Genomic DNA, 19,320 nt, shown 5'->3' with positions numbered 1-19,320 from the left:
CATATGTTCATCCTAGTGAGACCCTAGGTCAAATAGCTACACAGCACCGGGGTCCGTCTGTGTGAGGACTGCATGATTCTGTAGGATGGTTGTGCTCCTCTTGGCCGGAGCGTTACAGAGAGGTGACTAGCTGGCTATCTTGATACTAATGATTGGTAACCAGGTTACTCCACTAGGGCGCTCTGCAAAGTTAGGGTAATAAGTATAATTCAATACGTCTCCAGCGGTGCTTCAGGGGAGGAAGGGTTGTTACCGCTCAACCCCACCACAATCCACAAAGCAGAAATAAACCAAACAAGAGCCCTCCTTGAGCACTCTGAACTTATTAATAAAATAATGTCCAAATTCGTAATTTATACTCCAACTCAAAAGTACTCTTCAGTTGGCACAGTTGATTCCATGTGTTCGTGTTCCGTATCTGCACTTTATACAGTCCATATAGTCCTTGTAAGCAAAATAAAATGTTATTCATTCAATTGTTCACAATCCATAGAAACAGCAGCCACAATCCACAGAAACAGCAGCCAACACGTGTTTCGTCGTGCTCACATCTAGCACTATGACTTCTTCTGGGCTGACATGGGCGGGACGGTGGGTCAGGCATGGTCAACCAAGATAGCCAGCTAAACAAGAGCCCTCCCCGAGCTCTCTGAACTTAGTAATAAAATAATGTCCAAATTCGTAATTTATACTCCAACTCAAAAGTACTCTTCAGTTGGCACAGTTGATTCCATATGTTCGTGTTCCGTATCTGCACCTTATACCGCGAGGAGAGCAGGACGCTGTTGCGGTACGGGATCACGTACATGTGACCCGTATATAGTGTTGAGGGCGACCACGTACTGGGACCTGATACATTATTGGGAGCATTTAACAGCGTGACAACATCATATGGATAGTGGTTGACTTTAACAGTACCACGGAGGTGGACAATGTATAACGGGAACAACTGGTACTTGGATCAAATTCATGGACTAATAGTGAGTTTATGGATGGAAATGACTACATGTCAGCCCTGAAGAAGTCATAGTGCTATATGTGAGCACGACGAAACACGTGTTGGCTGCTGTTTCTGTGGATCGTGGCTGCTGGTTCTATGGATTGTGAACATTTGGATGAATACAATTTTATTTTGATTACAAGGACTATATGGACTGTATAAAGTGCAGATACGGAACACAAACATATGGAATCGACTGTGCCAACTGAAGAGTACTTTTAAGTTGGAGTATAAATTACGAATTTGGACATTATTTTATTACTAAGTTCAGAGTCCTCGGGGAGGGCTCTTGTTTAGCTGGCTATCTTGGTTGACTAAGCCTGACCCACCGCCCCCGCCGCCCCCCCTCACCCCCTCCTCCCTGACATGGCCATTAAGCAGGTTCATTGTGCTGACAAGATAACAACAAAATAATAGCCATATATATATGGGTGGCTTAGGAGCATCATTCCATTTTATTGAGCTGTCTCATTGAAGCAATCGCTACTGAGATTTAGTGTGACTTGCCGTTAAGTGACATATTTGAAAAACTTAATGAGCCTGATCAGACTTTTATTTAATAATGTGAGTGCTATTGAACTCTGTATTAGTAATACCTGTTGTTTAGAGAACACAATGGCAAACCTGTGAAGCAGGAAACGCTGTATAAAGGGTGAATGTATTATTATTCAGTTGAATTCATAGCTTAAAGTGCAAATTTTGCAGTAAACTCGTACCTTTACTTTTTTGAAAAGCGCCTTCTGTAAAAAGAACCTCTTTTTTATCGCTGCGCTATATATATATATATATATATATATATATATATATATATATATATATAGCATAGCGATAAAAAAGAGGTTCTTTTTACATATATATATATATATAAAATATAACGCCACTCATAAAAATTAACTTTTTTTTAAATCATTTATATACAGGCTGGAAGTGACGGAGAAAGCATTGGAAATTGTCCCTTTTCTCAAAGACTGTTCATGATTCTTTGGCTCAAAGGAGTTGTTTTTAATGTTACTACAGTTGATCTTAAGAGGTAAGAAAAACGTTTAAAACATGATTTTTTTTCCACGCTCCCTTATTTGGAACTTTTGTAGCTGATGGTATTTGTTTAGTTCACCCTAGCAATGTCTTTTTATAGTCCTCTTTGGAAACACAATTGTAGATTTGAGAACATGAAGTATGTGAACTTGGACAAATTAATACAAATTGCCAGGCAAAATTAATTATCAAAATAAACTGAAGTTTTGATGAGTGAAGTATGTCTTTTTTTTATTTTGAGGGTCTTAGTGTACTAATCAGACCCTTATCTAATATATACATACACAAAAAAAACAGAACTCTGGGTAGTTCCCAAGTTCGTGGTTTGTGAAAGTTTTTCTGTCGTCCCTTTTAATTAGCGACACACTTGTATGCAATTGCCAATGAAAATTCCAGGGGATACTCATCAATAGTCATAAGCAGTGAATAATCCCCGCCCACGTTTGGGGACCCCGGAGCTTATACATATATATATATATCTATCACTGTCCCTTGGGTCCTTTTGCCAGGAACTGCAGCGCTCTTGATGTCGGTTCCTTAATCCCCTGCGGCAGAACCAAGCCGCTTAAATAAACATCGAAACTCTTTCCCTGCTGCAAAGACACGTGGGGACGAACTCGCGTGCTGTTATTTTTCCATTTTTATTGCCATCCTTTAAATCATGAGGACTTTCTCAATCGGCAGGCACAGATCTACGCGTTTCAGGTTCTCACAACCCTTTTACACGATCAACCTGGCTTTTGACCAATTACATGATTAAATACAAAAATACCATGACATAATTTCCTGTTTGGTTTTTTTGTGGCCCCTAAGCCTTATGGAGGATGTAGTTATTTAACATTTAGTATAAAATCATACATTTTAAGTAGAAGCTTTGCACAAAATGAAATGCTATTAGCGAAAATAATTAGTCAGCCCAATCCCATCACCAGTGTTAATTACAGTCTTGTAATTTTAACCAATTTCTCGTTATTTTTGCAGCAGGCCATTTCACCTCATGTGCCTTGTACACGAGAAGAAGTCTCAATAAAGTTTTCTTTCACTTTATCCTTTCTTTTTCGTTCCTTTCGTTTGGGTGCAATGTTCACAGGATAATTAATTCAAAAGTGACTCATATATACATGTTGGATACCCTCTGGTGGGGTTTCACTGTCCATATGTCCCTTTTTGCTTGTACTTTCTTTTTGATGTTCTATTTACAAGTTCCATTATTTTCCTCCTCTTCTTTCTGTATTTCATTTGGTAAATGTGCTGCTAGTTCCTTTATTGGATTTCATTTCTTTATTTCTTGTGTGTACTTGTTGATTAGATCATTATTTTTCAGTTCTTAATTTTCTTTTATTCCACTGTTATCTTATTTTGTGAATGTCTGCTCTTCTGTTATAAATGAATATACAGTTCTTCTAACTGATTGAGACCAAATGGGTGCATTTTTCTTAATTTCAGAATATAGCGTGACTCTTTCATCCGTAACTGTTTTTCTCGATCACCACATCTTTCTTTTTTTGGAACAGTATCAATCCCATAGAACCGCAGTTGTTTCCAGTCACCATCATGGTGACGCTTCATGTGCTTTGCAACTGCATTAGCGCGATCCTTGTGTATTGTGGCACTTATATGCTCCAAAATTCGTTTTTTTCAGCTCGCAGGTGGTGCTGCCCACATACATTAGTGGACATGGACATTCCACTATGTACACTGTATATTGCGTCTTTCACAATATCAGTTGCCGGATTTCCCAAACTCTGTTATCCCTCATTTTGATCTCTTTTGTTGGTTTGGCAATTTGGCAGGCTTTGCACATGTGGCATTTCACGAACCCTTCGGTTTTGAGCCATGTTCCTTTCTTCTTTTTTGGTTTAAAGTGACTGTGAATCAAATGATCCTTAAGATTCCTCGCTCTTCTGTAGTTCACTGTTGGATGTTTACCCACTACTTATTTTACTGTTTCGTCCAATTGTAATATTTTCCAGTTTCTTCTTAGAATCCCCATTATTTGTTTGCTTTCTAGTGAGTAATCCATTATCAGACAAATATGATCTTGTTCAGATGTCACTTTTTTCTGTTTACTGCTTAGGCACTCCTCTCTGTATTTGTTGTTTGTCCTTTCCCAACATTTTTGCACTATCTTCTTACTATATTTTCTTTTTCCGAAGCGTTCTGCTGTATGAGCTCCATGTTTCGTCCATTTGGTTTCTTCACTGCAAATTTGCCTAATTCTCAAGAATTCCCCGTAGGGGATGCTTGAAATAAGCGATTCTTGATGGAAACTGGTTGCCTCCAAGGTTGCTTTGGTGGCTGTGTTTTTTCTGTGCAAAGTTGTATGGATCTGGTGTTTTTTTTATGTAGATTTCTGTATCCAAGAAGACAACCCGTTCTTTGCTGATCTCATAGGTGAATTTTAATTGGGCTACACTGTTGTTCATCACATCAGAATACTCTTGGATATCCTCTACTGTCCTGTTCCAGATGATCAGCAAATCGCCGATAAACCTTTTCCAGCTTATGACTTTATTTAGAAATCTGTCATTTTCCGTATTCCATGCAACTTCCCTCTCCCAGTATCCCATTGCAAGACACGCGTAACTGGGGCTAAAAGAAAACTCCATCGCGGTTCCGTTCTTTTGACGATACACTTCATCGCCGAAGAAGATGATGTTTTTGTTTAGGCAAATTTCTATCATGTGTCCCAGCATGTTGTTGTGATCTTTATACTCCAGATTTCGCTCTTGTAGAAAGAAGTTGCATGCCTCAAGGCCGAAGTCATTCCCTATGGTGGTGTAAAGGGATATGACATCCATCATTACTAGCTGGTATGACTCCTGCCAGAGTGTATTTTGCAGCAGTCTCAAGATGTCTGTAGTGTCCTGTATATAAGAACTCAATTGGGTGACATACGGTCTTAAAAAAAAATCAATAAAGTTTGCCATGGGCTCAAGTAAGGAACCTTTTGCAGATAGGATCGGTTGTCCTGGTGGTTTCTTTTGGTCCATATGAAGTTTAGGCTGAAAATATACAGTTGCCGTTACGGGATGATTCACCGTTAAATATTTTCTTTCTTCTTCATTTATTTGGCCATTGTTTATCCATTCTAAAAGTTTCATATCCACTAGTTCCTTTATTTCCATGGTCGGGTTCTTTTTCAACTTTTCATAATAGGCATTGTTCCACAGCTGGCGATGTGCCTCCAGGACATGGGCTGCTTTTTCTAAGATGACGACGTTCCTGCCCTTATCTGCCATTTTGATTTCAATTTGTGGATCATTCATTAAAATTGTAAGGGCGTCTCTTTCCTGTTTGGATAAATTGTCCTTGAACTTCCGACCTTTCAATTTGATCTATTTTGTTTCCTGCTGTAATTTGTGGATAGAATCGTGACTTTGGCTTCATACCACTCAGACCACTCCCCTTCTGCTCACAGGCTTCCGCCAGGAGTATCTCTTCACCTTCAGCAACATCCAAATTTAGAACTGTTAGATAACTTTCAGAGTCCTTGGCTTGTAATCCATTAGTATTTACATTTTCATGTGTCCTTGAGGGTTTCGTTGATTTTTGCTTTTCCAAAAAGAACTTGGCTAATTTGATTTTCCTGGCGTAGAGATATAGATCTATCCGCACTTGTGCCATATCCATCCTTCTCGTTGGACAGTAGTTGATTCCTTTCTTTAAACTACAAAGAAACCAAAACGAAGGGGAAAAAGGCGCAAATGCAGGTACGTAGAAGATCTGAACAGAAACAAGGAGCATGCGCCTGAAGAGGAAATAACTGAGGAACTGCAGGTGGTGAACTAATCGAACAGAACCATGTCAGAAAATGAAATCAAACCCCTGGCGACGTCGAGGCACTCTCCTTCACCTCGTCGTAGGTCGACGTCGAAGAGTTTGCAGACGTCAAGGAGGCATGAAGAACATTCAATGTCGAGGGCTGCTCATCGCTCGACGTCGAGATCACCATACCATCGAAGGCAGTCGATGTCTATATCATCTCGACGTCATGACAGATCGACGTCGAGATCTTCTTTGCAGAGAGTGGTTTCGCCGCTGAGGACTGAGCGCATATCGACGTCGAGGGAGAAACATTTGTCGACGTCGAGGCCATCGACGTCTAGGGACAAAGAACCTGCTGTGACATCTAAGGAAGTTGCTGCGGTGCCTCATTCTCCCGCTGGCTCTTCCTCTCCAGGTCTACACATTGTCCAGGTTTCACAGGAGGGCTCTCCGGTGGTTGATGAAGAACCTCGACGCAAGACAGCTAGGCTCCTTGGCAGCCCAGGATTGGACTATTCCATAACCTACTCGCCTTGTCACCAATCAAGATCTCCGTTTCAGACTCCTCGAAGGTCTCCTCAGGTGTCTCCTAGAAGATCAAGATCTCCTACGGCTCTGTCTTCTAGAGGAAGAACCCCTCACTGGTCACGCTCTCCGCATCCACATAAAAGGCATAAACGGGATAGATCTCATTTTTTCCACTCTTCACCAAAGAGAAGGCGACTAAGATCTCCTACCTGGTCGACTTCTTCTACTAGAACGTCAATGAGGAATTACACTCCAACGTGTACATCTACTCCTCCCTCAAGAGTTTCACCTATTGACTATTTAACTACCTTCAATGCGGTATTGTGTTGAGGAGCAAATAAGCTGCATATAACTATGTCTGTGCCTACGGTTTCGGCCTCAGTAATATTCGAAACCCTGCATCCCCTTACCTCATCTAGACCGCTGCTACCTTTGGTCCCTGGTATTCTTGATCTTACCAAACAGACCTTTTTAACACCTGCAGCTGTGGGTTCCGTACCATTAAGGATAGCCAAAAAATATAAGGCCCCAGATCAGGATCCATTATTCCTACGCTCTGACCCACCTCCAGATTCCATCATAGTGGCAGCGGCTAGAAAGACTCAGTTAACCATGTCTTCCTCTTCATCTCCTCCTGACAGAGACAGTGAATTAATGGATTCCATGGGCAGGAAGATGTGCAGCACATCACCTTCGTTCATGAAGGTCGCCCCTGCCTCCGCTTTGCTGATAAACTCCCTAAAGAAGACCAATAGGATTATAAAGAAATCTTGCAAGAAGGGGGTCTTGTTGCAAATCAAATGATCAGTGCATCCGTGGATTCTGCTGATCTAGCTGCCCACGGATATGCGCATGGTATCTGTTCGAAGCGTTCCGCATGGCTCAGATTAACTGGTCTCAAACCGAAAGTGCAGCGCAAGATCACAAACCTTCCGTTCAATGGCTCTTCCCTCTTCGGTCCTCATGCTGACGAAGAGATGGTGAAAATGAAGGCTGATTTAGATACAGTTAAAGCTGTGGGTTTAGAAAAAAAGAAAGATTTTTGTCTGTGTTTTCGTTCGGGTGATAAACGCCAGTTCCAACAAAAGGGTCAGTCGCCCCAATGGTCGTCACAGGGTAATCAGCAACAACAAAGATCCCATTTTCATCAAAGACGACCAGGAAGAGGAAGAGGAAGAGGCAACAACAGACAGCAGACCTCTACCGCAAAACAACAACCAAAACCATGAAGGGACGCTTCCTCTCAACGTGTTGTCCACTCCGGTAGGAGGAAGTATTGCTGGCTTTGTGGAGAAGTGGAACAATATAACAAACGACAAGTGGGTATTAAATGTTGTAAGGCTTCTGAAGAGTTCCACTCCATCTCTGCTTCAGTCGTATCTGTGGTACAGCCTCAAGATATTGAGCTCTCTGGGGCTAAGAGTAAATTACAAGAAATCGATTCTCAATCCCACTCAAAAAATTCACTACCTCGGTTCATCTATGGACACTGTGGAAGCGTGTGCCCTTCGGAGGAGAGGTTTACATGTATCAAGATGAAGTCTTGAGATCTGCTTCGATCTCTCCATCCTTCGGTCAGACAGGTGTCTTCTCTCCTAGGGTCCATGGCCTCTTGTATCTTCATAGTACCCAACGCCCGGTTACACATGCGTCCCCTTCAACAAACTCTGGAGGACCAATGGACACAGGCCTAAGAAGCTGGGAGGATCGCATAACTCTTCCCTAGTCTGCCAAAAACTCCATCAAATGGTGGATGAAGAGGTCACACCTGATGACAGGTGTTCCTTTTCTCCAAGAGACTCCGACTCAAACCATCGTCACAGACTCTTCCCTGCAGGGCTGGGGTGCTCATGTGGATCATCTTCAAGTGCAAGGCCTGTGGACGGACACGGAAAAAGGTTACCATATCAATATTCTGGAACTAAGAGCTGTTCACTTGGCTCTCAAATCCTTCTTCCCATCTCTGAGGTCCAACTCCCTCTTGATTCAGACGGACAACACTAACCACAATGTTTTATCTAAACAAGCAGGGAGGCACCAGATCCAGAGTTCTGTCCCAGGAGGCACAAACGATTTGGAAATGGTTACTCGCCAGAAATCTGACCATCAAGGCAGTCCGTGTTTCAGGTGTCTTAAACGTCCAAGCGGACTTTTTAGTCTACTGTCCAGGAGTCAGGGGAGAGTGTTTCATCCCTGCCTCCCCTCGCTGAGGTTAACAGCATGGCTCCTGAACTCTTGCAATATGGGCATTTAGACTTGCCAGCGGACTGTATGTCTATCCTGAAGGAAGGCAAAAGACCTTCTCCCAGAGCTTCCTACGCTTTTAAATGGAAGCGTTTCTATATATGCTGCTTGAATAATGGACATGACCCGATTAAAGGGCAGGAACAGGTTATTCTGCCATATCTATTGCATCTAGCTAAGTGGGGTCTACAATTCTCTTCTATTAAGGTACACTTAGCTGGTATAACAGCGTACAGAAAGTCTCCTATGCAAGGCTCCTTTTTTAAGATGCCTGTAGTAAAAGATTTCTTAGAAGGATTAAAGAAGGTGTTTCCACCAGTGTGAGCTCCTTTTCCCTCTTGGGAGCTCAATGTAGTCCTTACCAAGTTAATGGGAGCACCATCTGAACCTATACACAAATCTTCCTCACAACATCTGTCTTGGAAAGTGTCTTTCTTGGTGACAATTACTTCAGCTCGTAGAGTTAGCGAGCTACAAGCTTTATGCTCTAAGGAACCTTACACGGTTTTTCATGCAAACAGGGTAGTTCTTAGAACTCATATTACTTTTCTGCTGAAAGTGGTATCTGATGTCCACATCAACCAAGGAATCACTTTACCCACTTTCTTCCCTAATCCTTAAACTCCACCTGAAAGAGCATTACATTCCTTAGACCTTAAGAGAGTGTTGAAGTTATATTTGGACATAACTAAGGATATCAGAAAGACAGACCGATTATTTGTTAATTATGATCCCATCAATACTGGTTTAGCAGCCTCTAAGCGTTCCATCTCAAGATGGATAGTCTCTTGTATTTCCTTGGCTAATCAGTTAGTGAATAAATCTATTCAGGGGAGACCTAAAGCGCATTCGACAAGGGGAAAGGCTTCTACCACGACCCTACTTAGAAATATCCCCATAGCCGAGATTTGCAAAGCAGCTACATGGCGATCTGTTCATACTTTTTCTCGTCATTACTGCTTAGATTCAGACACTCCGGCAGATGCTCAAGTAGGTCAAGCATCTCTGAGAAATCTGTTTGGTTAGTGAATGGTGGCATCTGTTTTTAATTGTTGTATTCCTTGTGCTATATTGCTCATCCGCCAAGTGTGGCGTATGGGCTTGCTATTCTATTCACTGCTTATGACTATTGATGAGTATCCCCTGGAAGAGAAGGATAAGTTACCTGTAATCCTAGTTCTCTTCCAGGAGTATAACTCCTCAAAGTCATAAGCACCCTCCCCTCCTCCCCGGATGAGCAAAGTGGGTACAAGATTTTTTCAAGTTGGAATATATGCCTTTGCAAAAATAAGTGACCTAACTGTCACCTGTGGTGCATGCTGGGAGCAGAGGGCTCTCTGAGGTTCTTAAAGGCGAAGGGCCTAGTTTCTGATGATTCTTAAAGGCAAGGTGCCAGTTATCTTTTCTGTCTCAGGACAGTTATTCCTATGCAGCCTATGGGCCAAACTACCTGCAATTACTTGATTTTTTTCCTTGTTCTGGAAAATAAAAGATCCTTGTATGAAGCCATTTGGGTGTATGGTCTCTATTACAAGTAGTCTTAAATGTTCTTTATTACTACAAGTATTGCTGAATTCTTTTCTGGCTGTTTGTCCCTATTTTGGTTAGAGTTCTCATTTTGGGCTGCATAGTTACAAATATGTGCATTCATACATATTTAGGTGTATAGTTTTAAAAGTTTACAAACTTGAATTTCTGAGCATACACCTGTATATGTTTGTACATATATGTTTCTATATATATATATCTGTTTTGTGTGTGTGTGTGTGTGTGTGTGTATATATATATATATATATATATATATATATATATATATATATATATATATATATATATATATATATATATATATATATATATATATATAAAGCTCCGATGTCTGTCATATCTCCCTTCACTCACGGCTGGGTGCTGCTTCGCAGTGACAGACTCTGCGTGGGATTAACCTCCAATGCTCTCTCGCACAAAGATGCACAGCACTCGCAGGAACGTTATTAACCCGGTAAGTTTATTGGGTTAATGCTGCATCACAATATATATATATGCTATTTTTTGTATGAGACAATTATTTCATGCAATTTGATTGAAGAATTACATTATGCATTGAAACTGTTATTAATTTGGTTTTAACCATATTCTATGTAAGGACTTACCAACGACACATGTTAGTTGGAAATATTTCTTCTATGTCTATTTATGGTTGCACTGCACTTGCACTTTAAAAAGCGTAGCAAAAAGTCAATGAGTTGTCATGTGATCAAGGAAGGGATCTCCCGAAACGCGTTATGGCGGCATTGGCAAAATAAAATAATGCACTTACCAAACTGGGTCCACGCTTGTCTGTTCGTTTGGATCAGAAGTTGAAGGCGAGTTGGAGTGATTTATACCGGATTGACTCTCTCCGGTTTGTGGACCCCTTTCTGTATTGAGGCTTTGTTCAAGACGAGTCTTGCCTTGGTGTTTCCTGTTGACGGCATCGCAGGTGCGTGGTGTTCTTCGGCGGGGACCCCCGGGGCACTTTTGGAAGACTTCCGGGCAAACGGAATAGTAATGAAGCCCCCTGCAAGCTGACAAGCAAGGAGCATGTAGACGGTGTATACTGTGGCCAACTGCGAGACGTCTGGACCTTCGGTGGAGCCAGGAGCGGGCTCATCGTTGAAGGGGAGTTTGCAGCGAGACCACGGGAGTTACGTAAAGGTACGGCATCTATCAAGCAGTGCGCAGGTCGGAAAGTGTGCAGCGCGGTATTGCGGGTCTCCCGGTATTACTGGTGGAGAGGCAATTTGGGCGCAAACGAATTTCATTAGCCAAATATGTCCGCAGATACAGCTTCAAAAGTGAAATGAAGCTGTATCGTTTCTGGACCTACAAATGAGATTTTCCCAATTTTTATGTTCGATAATAACTACGGCAACAATGTGAGCGCCGATAAGGCGACAGTAAAGAAGGACTATAAATAAAGTGTAAAACCTTCATGGACAGAATAAATCGAATGGTGCAATAATGTATATGCAACTAAGAAAGAAGGAATCCAAAATGATTAGTAGTTTGTACTCTGAACAGCACGTTTGACACGTAAGATTGATGAGATGTCAGTATGTCTTTAGCAGTTAGTCATAGCTACCATAAAAAAGTTATAGAGCTCAAGAAGTTCATTCCCTCAAAAACGATTAACATTTCTCAATAATGGTGGCAGTACTTTTCTCCGATGGCAACATTTGCAAGTTATTTAAAGAATATCGAAACAGGTTTAACCACCAGATAGCCATTCAAAGATGGCCGCTCTGTTTTAAGCTAGCAGTATAATATAAACTTCTGGGTTTTAAACTATAAGTAGCCTCCAGACAATGACGGCCAACGCGAACAAGAATTGCAAAATCTCACGCAATCACGCTGTTTTCAGAAGAAATTGTTCCGGTTACTTTGAGAGTAAAAGTAAGTGCAAAGTCTTTTTCCCCATTTATAACCTCCGTCAAGTTGCTAGACAGTAATTAATGTCAGCCTGTTGAGGTTAAAGAAAAAAAATCGGGTGTCTAAACTAACAAGACGATATTCACAGTAAGGTCTGCTAAACATTTGAGCCAAGTACTGAAGCACTTCTAATTCGGGTGCTCGGTATTTAGTCTATCGTTACGAAGCAACATTTTTTTGACTATACAGGGAATAGTGTGTAATATACACAAGTGACAACGTATCGATAAGCATACAGTTTCGCTGTATGCAAAGTCACGATAGAAAAATATAGAAAAATGTAGCTATTGCTTAGCATGACGTGATTTGACTGGCAACCAGCAGTATAAATTAATGACTTCTGGACTTGCATGTTAAGTCACGCTAGAGAAATGCAGCTATTGCTCAACATGACGTGATTTGATTGCCAACTAGTAGCATCAATTAAAGACTGCAGTAAATAAAGGCCGTTTCAGTAATATCTCGTCTTTATCAAATGAATATGTCATAGGAAGATCAGTAATTGGAGCCTCTGAAGTTAGTATTAATTCAAGAGGAACATATTGCTGTCTCCACAGATATTTATTCTAACTGCCAAAAAGGTGAAAAAGATCACTCAACCTTAAAGCCTGCGTGAGTCAGGCAATACCAGGTTAAGGTAAGAATTTTAAACGCATCAAAAATTAGGTAAAGAAAGGCTAGTAAAAAATAAGTAAAACAGCCTAGCATTAAACCCACCTGTAATAGAGATGAAGCCAACATAAAACATGGAATTTGCTCTCTCTATAGGTCTATTTTGGTGAAGACTAAGGCAGAATTTGGATTTTCAAAAAACACCAGTTCAAGAATTCAAATAGAACTGCCCAGGTATACAAGTATCAGCAAATACAATTGAAAATAACACAAGATATGACATTTAGCTTGCATTGTTCTTTTAAGACTCAGAACTGTCAATGATTTTGTTTCTTGTTTAGATTGTCTACTTTTGTATCATTCGAATATGTATCCTGAAGACAACTAGATAAAAGCAAGTTGCTAATGACATTGTATACTTTTGTATCATTCGAATATGTTTTCTGAAGACAACTAGATGAAAGCATGTTGCCATAGTTTATATAGCAAAAGACAATTGAATTTTCAGTTTTATATGAGGTGTGAAGGACGCGGGAGCTAAAAAATAAAAAAAATTTTGGTAGATTGAAATATGTATAAAGGATAACAATGTACACATTGTTTCTTTCACAGAGGGTCTCGTCTTTATTTTAAAGATTGGTTGTCCTGAAGATGGTCTTAAGGAGTCAACAAATATAAGACCGAAACGTCGACTTTATTGTCCATATCTTTTTTGGTTTTGATTAAATTTGAACAGTGACATCTCTTTTTGTTGTAACCTAGGAGTCGTTGTTAAAAAATTCTGAATAGATTGGACTGTAATACAGATGGATTAATGGATTGATTTATCTGATTTCTATTTATTTGTAATTTTTTGTATGATTCATTTTTAATGCTGAACAGTACCCTAAAATAATATAAAGAATCAATTTTCTATGAAACAAATTTCCTGTGTAGGTCTTTTATGTATCCAATGTAATTAATTCTTGAGTCTTTAATATTAAGACACTAAGAATTTTTAACAGATGCCAATTAGGTTGGATAGACCAAAATTTACAATAAGAAACCAGGTCTATATTCTGTGATTAATTTCTAATAAACAAATCCCCTTGCAGGCGCATTTGTTATCAACATATATTAGCCCAAGCTCGCAAGGTGTTATTGGGTCACCCACTTCTTTGGATTCAGTCTGAGGTAAGCATAAGTTTGAGTGTTGTGTAAATGGTACATGGCCTGGAGTATGCCAAAGGGTGCAAGGGTGCCTTTCTCTAGTATGTCACCCAGTTTTGAGATACCAATCATGTCCCATTTCTTAAAGCCTCTAAGCTTCCCTATCTCAGGTAGTCTCACCTCCTCCCATAGGGGGGTTTCTCTTGTAGGTTTAATAACCCATTTTATCTTTATCTCAGCTCCCTTCCATGATTCTATCCCCCTTGGGTAGCTGGTTGGAATCGGTTTGTACCTTTACCTCCGTATATATAATGTAGCTGCGTGTGGTTGCGGAACTGGAGCCTTTCAAGTGCATATGTGGGGTGATGTCTTGTAGTATGGTTCCATTCATTAATCACAACTAGATGGTCTGCTCAGTAGTAGGTTGTGAAAATGTTGTCTGGTATTTCACTATAAGTGTTTTGCAATATGTAGAGTAACTTGGGAAGTGTGATCATCTTATATATGGCGGCCCATTATCGTCACATCTTGACATCTTCTTTAAATTCTATTAGGACTCGCTTGATATTTTGGGTCAGTAGTGATATATAGGCCGAGGTAACGGAAACCTTCCTGGGTCACCTGTAAGCATCTCGGAAATTCCTGTGTCTCTATGGAGCTTCCCACTGGGTATAGGTTATATTTACTCCAGTTGATTAACCGCCACGGTTCCATCTGAGTGGAACAGGCCAAACTTCTCCCCTGCTAAAAAAAACCCTCATTAAACTCTGCCACTCTGGCTAGCTATCGGCTGATCTCACTTCTCCCGGCTGTAAAATAAATTGATACTTGTATAGCGCACTACTCACCCGCAAAGGTCTCAAGGCGCTTGTACGAATACCGCTGTGGAACCCATCCTGGCTTTCCCTGTGAGGCGTCCACTCCTGGGCAACCCCCAAGGTGGAGGCCAGGCATCCTTAGCGTTGTGGGGGCCATTGTGGAGATTAAGCAAGCTATTGCCCAGAGTTGCAGAGTGGGACTCCATGATTGGAATAGGCACCGAGGCGAGAATTATCAGGTCCGTGGAATTTTTGAGCCCAAGACCCGCCGAGGCGGGGAATTGAATCCTGGTCCCGGGCTAGACCTCTGCTTCAGGGTCTGCCGCTCTAATCATTGAGCGAAGGTGTGTGAGCAAGCAGCCCATAAACAGCTATCTGAGTTTGTTGAGACTTCTGGCGCTTTACACCCAGCCCAGTCGGGCTGTAGGGCCTCCTATAGTACAGAGACAGCCCTGGTTGAGATGGCAGAGGCTATTAGATAGGTCCTAGATTCCGGCGGCTGAGCGGCCCTGATTATACTGGACCTGTCTGCCACGTTTGACACGGTACCACATCGCCAACTTTTGGCCAGTTTGTCTAATATCGGAATCACCGGCTTGGTGTGGGATTGGATTAAATCTTTCTTGGCGAACAGAACACAGCAAGTGTGGCTGCCTCCCTTCTCTTCCACACCGAGAAGTGTAACTACGGGCGTCACCCAGGGCTCTACCCAGAGCCCTCTTCTTTTTAAAGTTTATGTGACGCCGCTTATTTATCTGCCAGAGGAGCTGGGTGCTAAGATCATAGCGTACGCTGATGATACCCAGCTTCTCTTCACTTGGAAGAAAAACGATTTATCCCCTAATTTAGCTAAAAATTGTCTTGCTGAAGCCTTTAAAAGGCTAGCGCAGGCCCAACTTAAATGCAATGAGGATAAGTCCGAGGTTTTCCTCTGTGGGGCTTTCCCACCGCATTTTAGGGATGCCATTTGGCCTGAGGGTTACCCTTGCCCTAGTCAATGGGGTGCCCTGTAAAAAAAACCTGGGGATATGGTTCATTGAGGACCTCCGCTTCCTACCACAGATTAAAAAATTGGCTGGAATGTGCTTTGGCACACTGAAACAACTCAAGAAATTTCTACCATGCTGCCTAAGGCTGCTAAGGAAATTGTGAACCGCGCTCTCATTCTTTCGCGATTGGACTATGCCAATGCATTATACATTGGCCTCCCTGAGTACCAGTTAAAATAGCATCAGACCATACAGAATGCGACTGTCAGAGCATTTCTAGGCATTTCCGGGAGGACTAGCACCAAGCAACTTCTTAGGGATCTACACTGGCTCCCGGTGGATCAGCGTGTTCTGTTCAAGGCTCTCACTATTGCTCACGGTGCCATATATAAATCGGGGCCCACGTATCTTAGGAGAAGCTTTGATTTCTGTGTGCCTCTTAGACATCTTCGCTCCAGTGGGCAAAGCCTGGCTGTTATCCTTCACTACTGCCTTGCTAGAGCGGGAGGTAGCTCCCTTTCTGTTAAGGTGGCTAAGGCCTGGAATGCCCTGCCCCATGAGCTTCGGAACACCCATGATCTTAGGCTGTTTAAAAAGCAGTTAAAACGTTACTTTTCAATTAACCAATCAACCTTGGCCCTCGCCTCCAGCAAACTGGCTTTTGCACCTGGACGCCTTTGAGTATTCGTGCGCGCTGTAAATAGAGGTTAACATAACAAATATTTGCAACATTTTGTGGCTTTGAGGGTTAGGATAAATTACCAGGATGGGATCGGGGCCAGCGGAGCTGCGGAGGAACGTACTATCTGGGCATTTTGTTGGCCACGCCCCAACACTGGAAATATTTGACTCTCCATCTCTGGTACCTCTATTGACATCTCAACTTTCTCAACCACCTCCTCTGCCTAATCCTATGACACCTTCAAAACCCTATACTCAAGATTCCCATATCCAGCAACACCTACAGGGGCTCAGTTCTGCGTTCTTTAAAACCACCCTTGACACCAGTCTCTGTACAGGACGGAGGTCCGCAACATCTCTACCTCGCTCAAGATCTCACTACAGCTCAAGATCAAAGTCTCATCATCATGTCGTTCCCATGGTTCGAGACATTTCTGCTCCTCCACATGTTCATCTTGATGCAGTTGTCTATTTGATCATTCTCCCCTATTTCATGGTTATATTTTACATCTAGAAACAGAAGGGATTCAAAGCTTTTACTGAGTTTCTATCTGCATGAATCGCTGGTTGGTGATATAAATACTTTTCAAAATGGTCTTGTCAGGGTGCTAAAAAGCTGAACATAACCCTACTGGCAGCAACACTATCCACCTCAGTAATTATTGAAATGCCTCACCAAAAAAACTCTTTAAGGACTTTTCTGCTATTAGTTCCAGACCTCCTGGAACCAGGAACTGAACTTTTCCTGTTGCCACCTTCTGCTAAAGCAGCATTTACTACGCTTCAAAAGATGTACAGGCCACCTGAGCAAGACCCATTATTCCTCATGCTGGATTCTTCATCTGACTTGATGATTATCTCAATGGCAAAGAGAAATGACACCACCACTTCCTGGTCCAGTGCCCCTCCTGACAAAGAGTGCAAGAATGTAGACTTGGTGGGAAGAATAGTGTGTGGTATTTCAGCCATGACGATGAAGATGGCAATTGCCACAGCCCTCTTTGGCAGGAATGACTAGTGTGAGGAAATGGAATGCATTATATAGTGTAGTTCTGCAACCTCACTGTGTAATACACTCACCATCCCTTTTAGGACCGGTAGGTTTCGTTTGTCCCTGGGTAACGTAGCTCTGAGCAGCAAGATTTATCCAAAAGAATATGTGTAAAGCATTCAAAGAGCACCAAAGCAATTTAGGACGAAATCAACAAGACATTAAAACAAATCCAACACCTGTCAATAAAAATAGAATGTATTTTTAGACACCACAACGAAAAAGATCTACTACAGTGTTTGGGAGATATATAATTTACAAGTTATAGTAAACCAAAGCATTTCTCTCAATCGTGAACAAGCTGTGGCAAATTCTATAAGTGACACCTTTTCAACAAAAAGATATGGGCTAGGTATATTGCTGTTACTTAGAGTGACTTTAGGTGACTAACTCCATTAGGTAGCCATTCAGGGGGGCCAGCAAGGTCCTCAGAAAAAGTTAACACAGCAGGCGGAGCAGTCTTCAGCATTTCCAGGCACTTTCTCCCGTTTGGAATGGTTTCCTATGGAAGTGGTCCTGAAGCAAGATATAAAGGATGCTGAAGATGCTCTAGGATTCTGTGGATGTGATTTGGGCAATGGGGGTATTCCTGCGGCTACTCCTCAGTCCACAGTGTGGTGGTCCTGGTCACGGAGTCGAAATCCCTCAAAGTCCTCTTGGTGGTGGTAAAAGTCCAGTTGCCACTGGACTACCTTCTTCAATTAGGTGTACGGACGTTAAAAGAGGCAGTTTTTCAATTATACTTGTTGGACACGGTGAAGCACATGGCCAACTTTGCTAAGTTCATTTACTCTGCGCGAAAAGCACTAATGGACAAGACAACCATGGCAACCATGGCATAAAGTGACTTTTTACCTGGGGGAAGCTTTCATGTAGCATATGCTTTCAAAATATACATTGTTTTACTAAATTTTAAAGACTTTTTTTCTTTATAATGATTGCTTTTATTTATACTAATTGCTATCTTTTGTATTGATTTTTATTAATCATTCAAATAAACGATGTCTTGCACACTGAACTACCAGTCACCCAGGGTAAACAACCTTTACAACAAAACTTTGAAAACGCACTACCATTACGATGCAACTTTTACAACTCAAACCATTACAACGCATTGCGCTGGGGGGCGCTCTAGGATAGGGAATATGTTTAATTTACTATCCAACACCTTCCCTACTATCCACGGGGACTGGAGTTGGAATAGTAAATTAAACTATTCACTATCCAGCGCCCCAAAGCACTATGCGTTGTAAAGGCATGCGTTGTAAAAACCACGTTGTAAAGGCATGCGTGGTAAAAGCATGCGTTGTAACGTCTTACATCCGTCACCCAGTATTGCAGTCACAGTTAAACCCTTCCTTCGGTGAAAACGCTGCTTCTGGCCGACCAAGAAGCACTGCAACAACTTTCCTGGATTCAGCTTTGAGTGTCAGGCCGTGGTCTCTCGTGCTGCATGGCAGCGATTGGAGGCGGTCTGAAGATTCTGGGCTACCAACTTGCCCCAGCAGACTTCTTAGTTGTTATGACCCTGTGCTGTGAACAAGAGGTCAGCCAACTGACCCTTGGAGTCTCCTTGCTTTGGCGACTTCTTCACAACCAGGACACTGCAGTCACAGTCCTCATTGTTCAGCAGGTGTAGTCCATGCCGGTGCAGCCTTTCTTTGCCAGTTCCACAGCAGGACAGTACTTCTTTCGTACAGTCGAGTTTTGGGTGCCATGAGTGCTCTATTTGTGCTCAGAAAGTTCCCTCAGGGTGGATGAATGTTGTGAAGTGTGGCATCTGGTTATCCCAAGATGTGCCATTTTCTCTAATCCCAACGAGGCAGAACCCCTTTCTCAATGTTGGGTGTGGCTACCAAGGGGGCTACATGCCCCCGGAGAACCGGTCAGTCAACTGGTTTCCCTTCTCATTCCTGACACTGGCTATTCTGCCTAAGCAATGGGGCTACCCCTCTCTGAAGTGTTTAAATAAAA

At 42.0% G+C, this 19,320-nt stretch overlaps 1 protein-coding gene across 1 annotated transcript in view; it reads left to right on the top strand.

Moving 5' to 3' along the window:
* CLIC4 (CLIC family member 4) overlaps window positions 1-19,320 on the top strand; it is a 251,494-nt gene that overhangs the window by 27,494 nt on the left and 204,680 nt on the right. The window contains exon 2 of the mRNA XM_086956394.1: window positions 1,921-2,030. Within this exon, the coding sequence (XP_086812520.1) occupies window positions 1,921-2,030 (110 nt within the window). The remainder of the gene's footprint in view (window positions 1-1,920; window positions 2,031-19,320) is intronic.

This window comes from Lissotriton vulgaris, chromosome 2_1 (genome assembly GCF_964263255.1).
Source record: "Lissotriton vulgaris chromosome 2_1, aLisVul1.2, whole genome shotgun sequence".
Taxonomy (NCBI): Eukaryota; Metazoa; Chordata; class Amphibia; order Caudata; family Salamandridae; genus Lissotriton; species Lissotriton vulgaris.
Note: the sequence above shows the minus strand (reverse complement) of the source record. Positions and strands in the feature narration are given on the sequence as shown.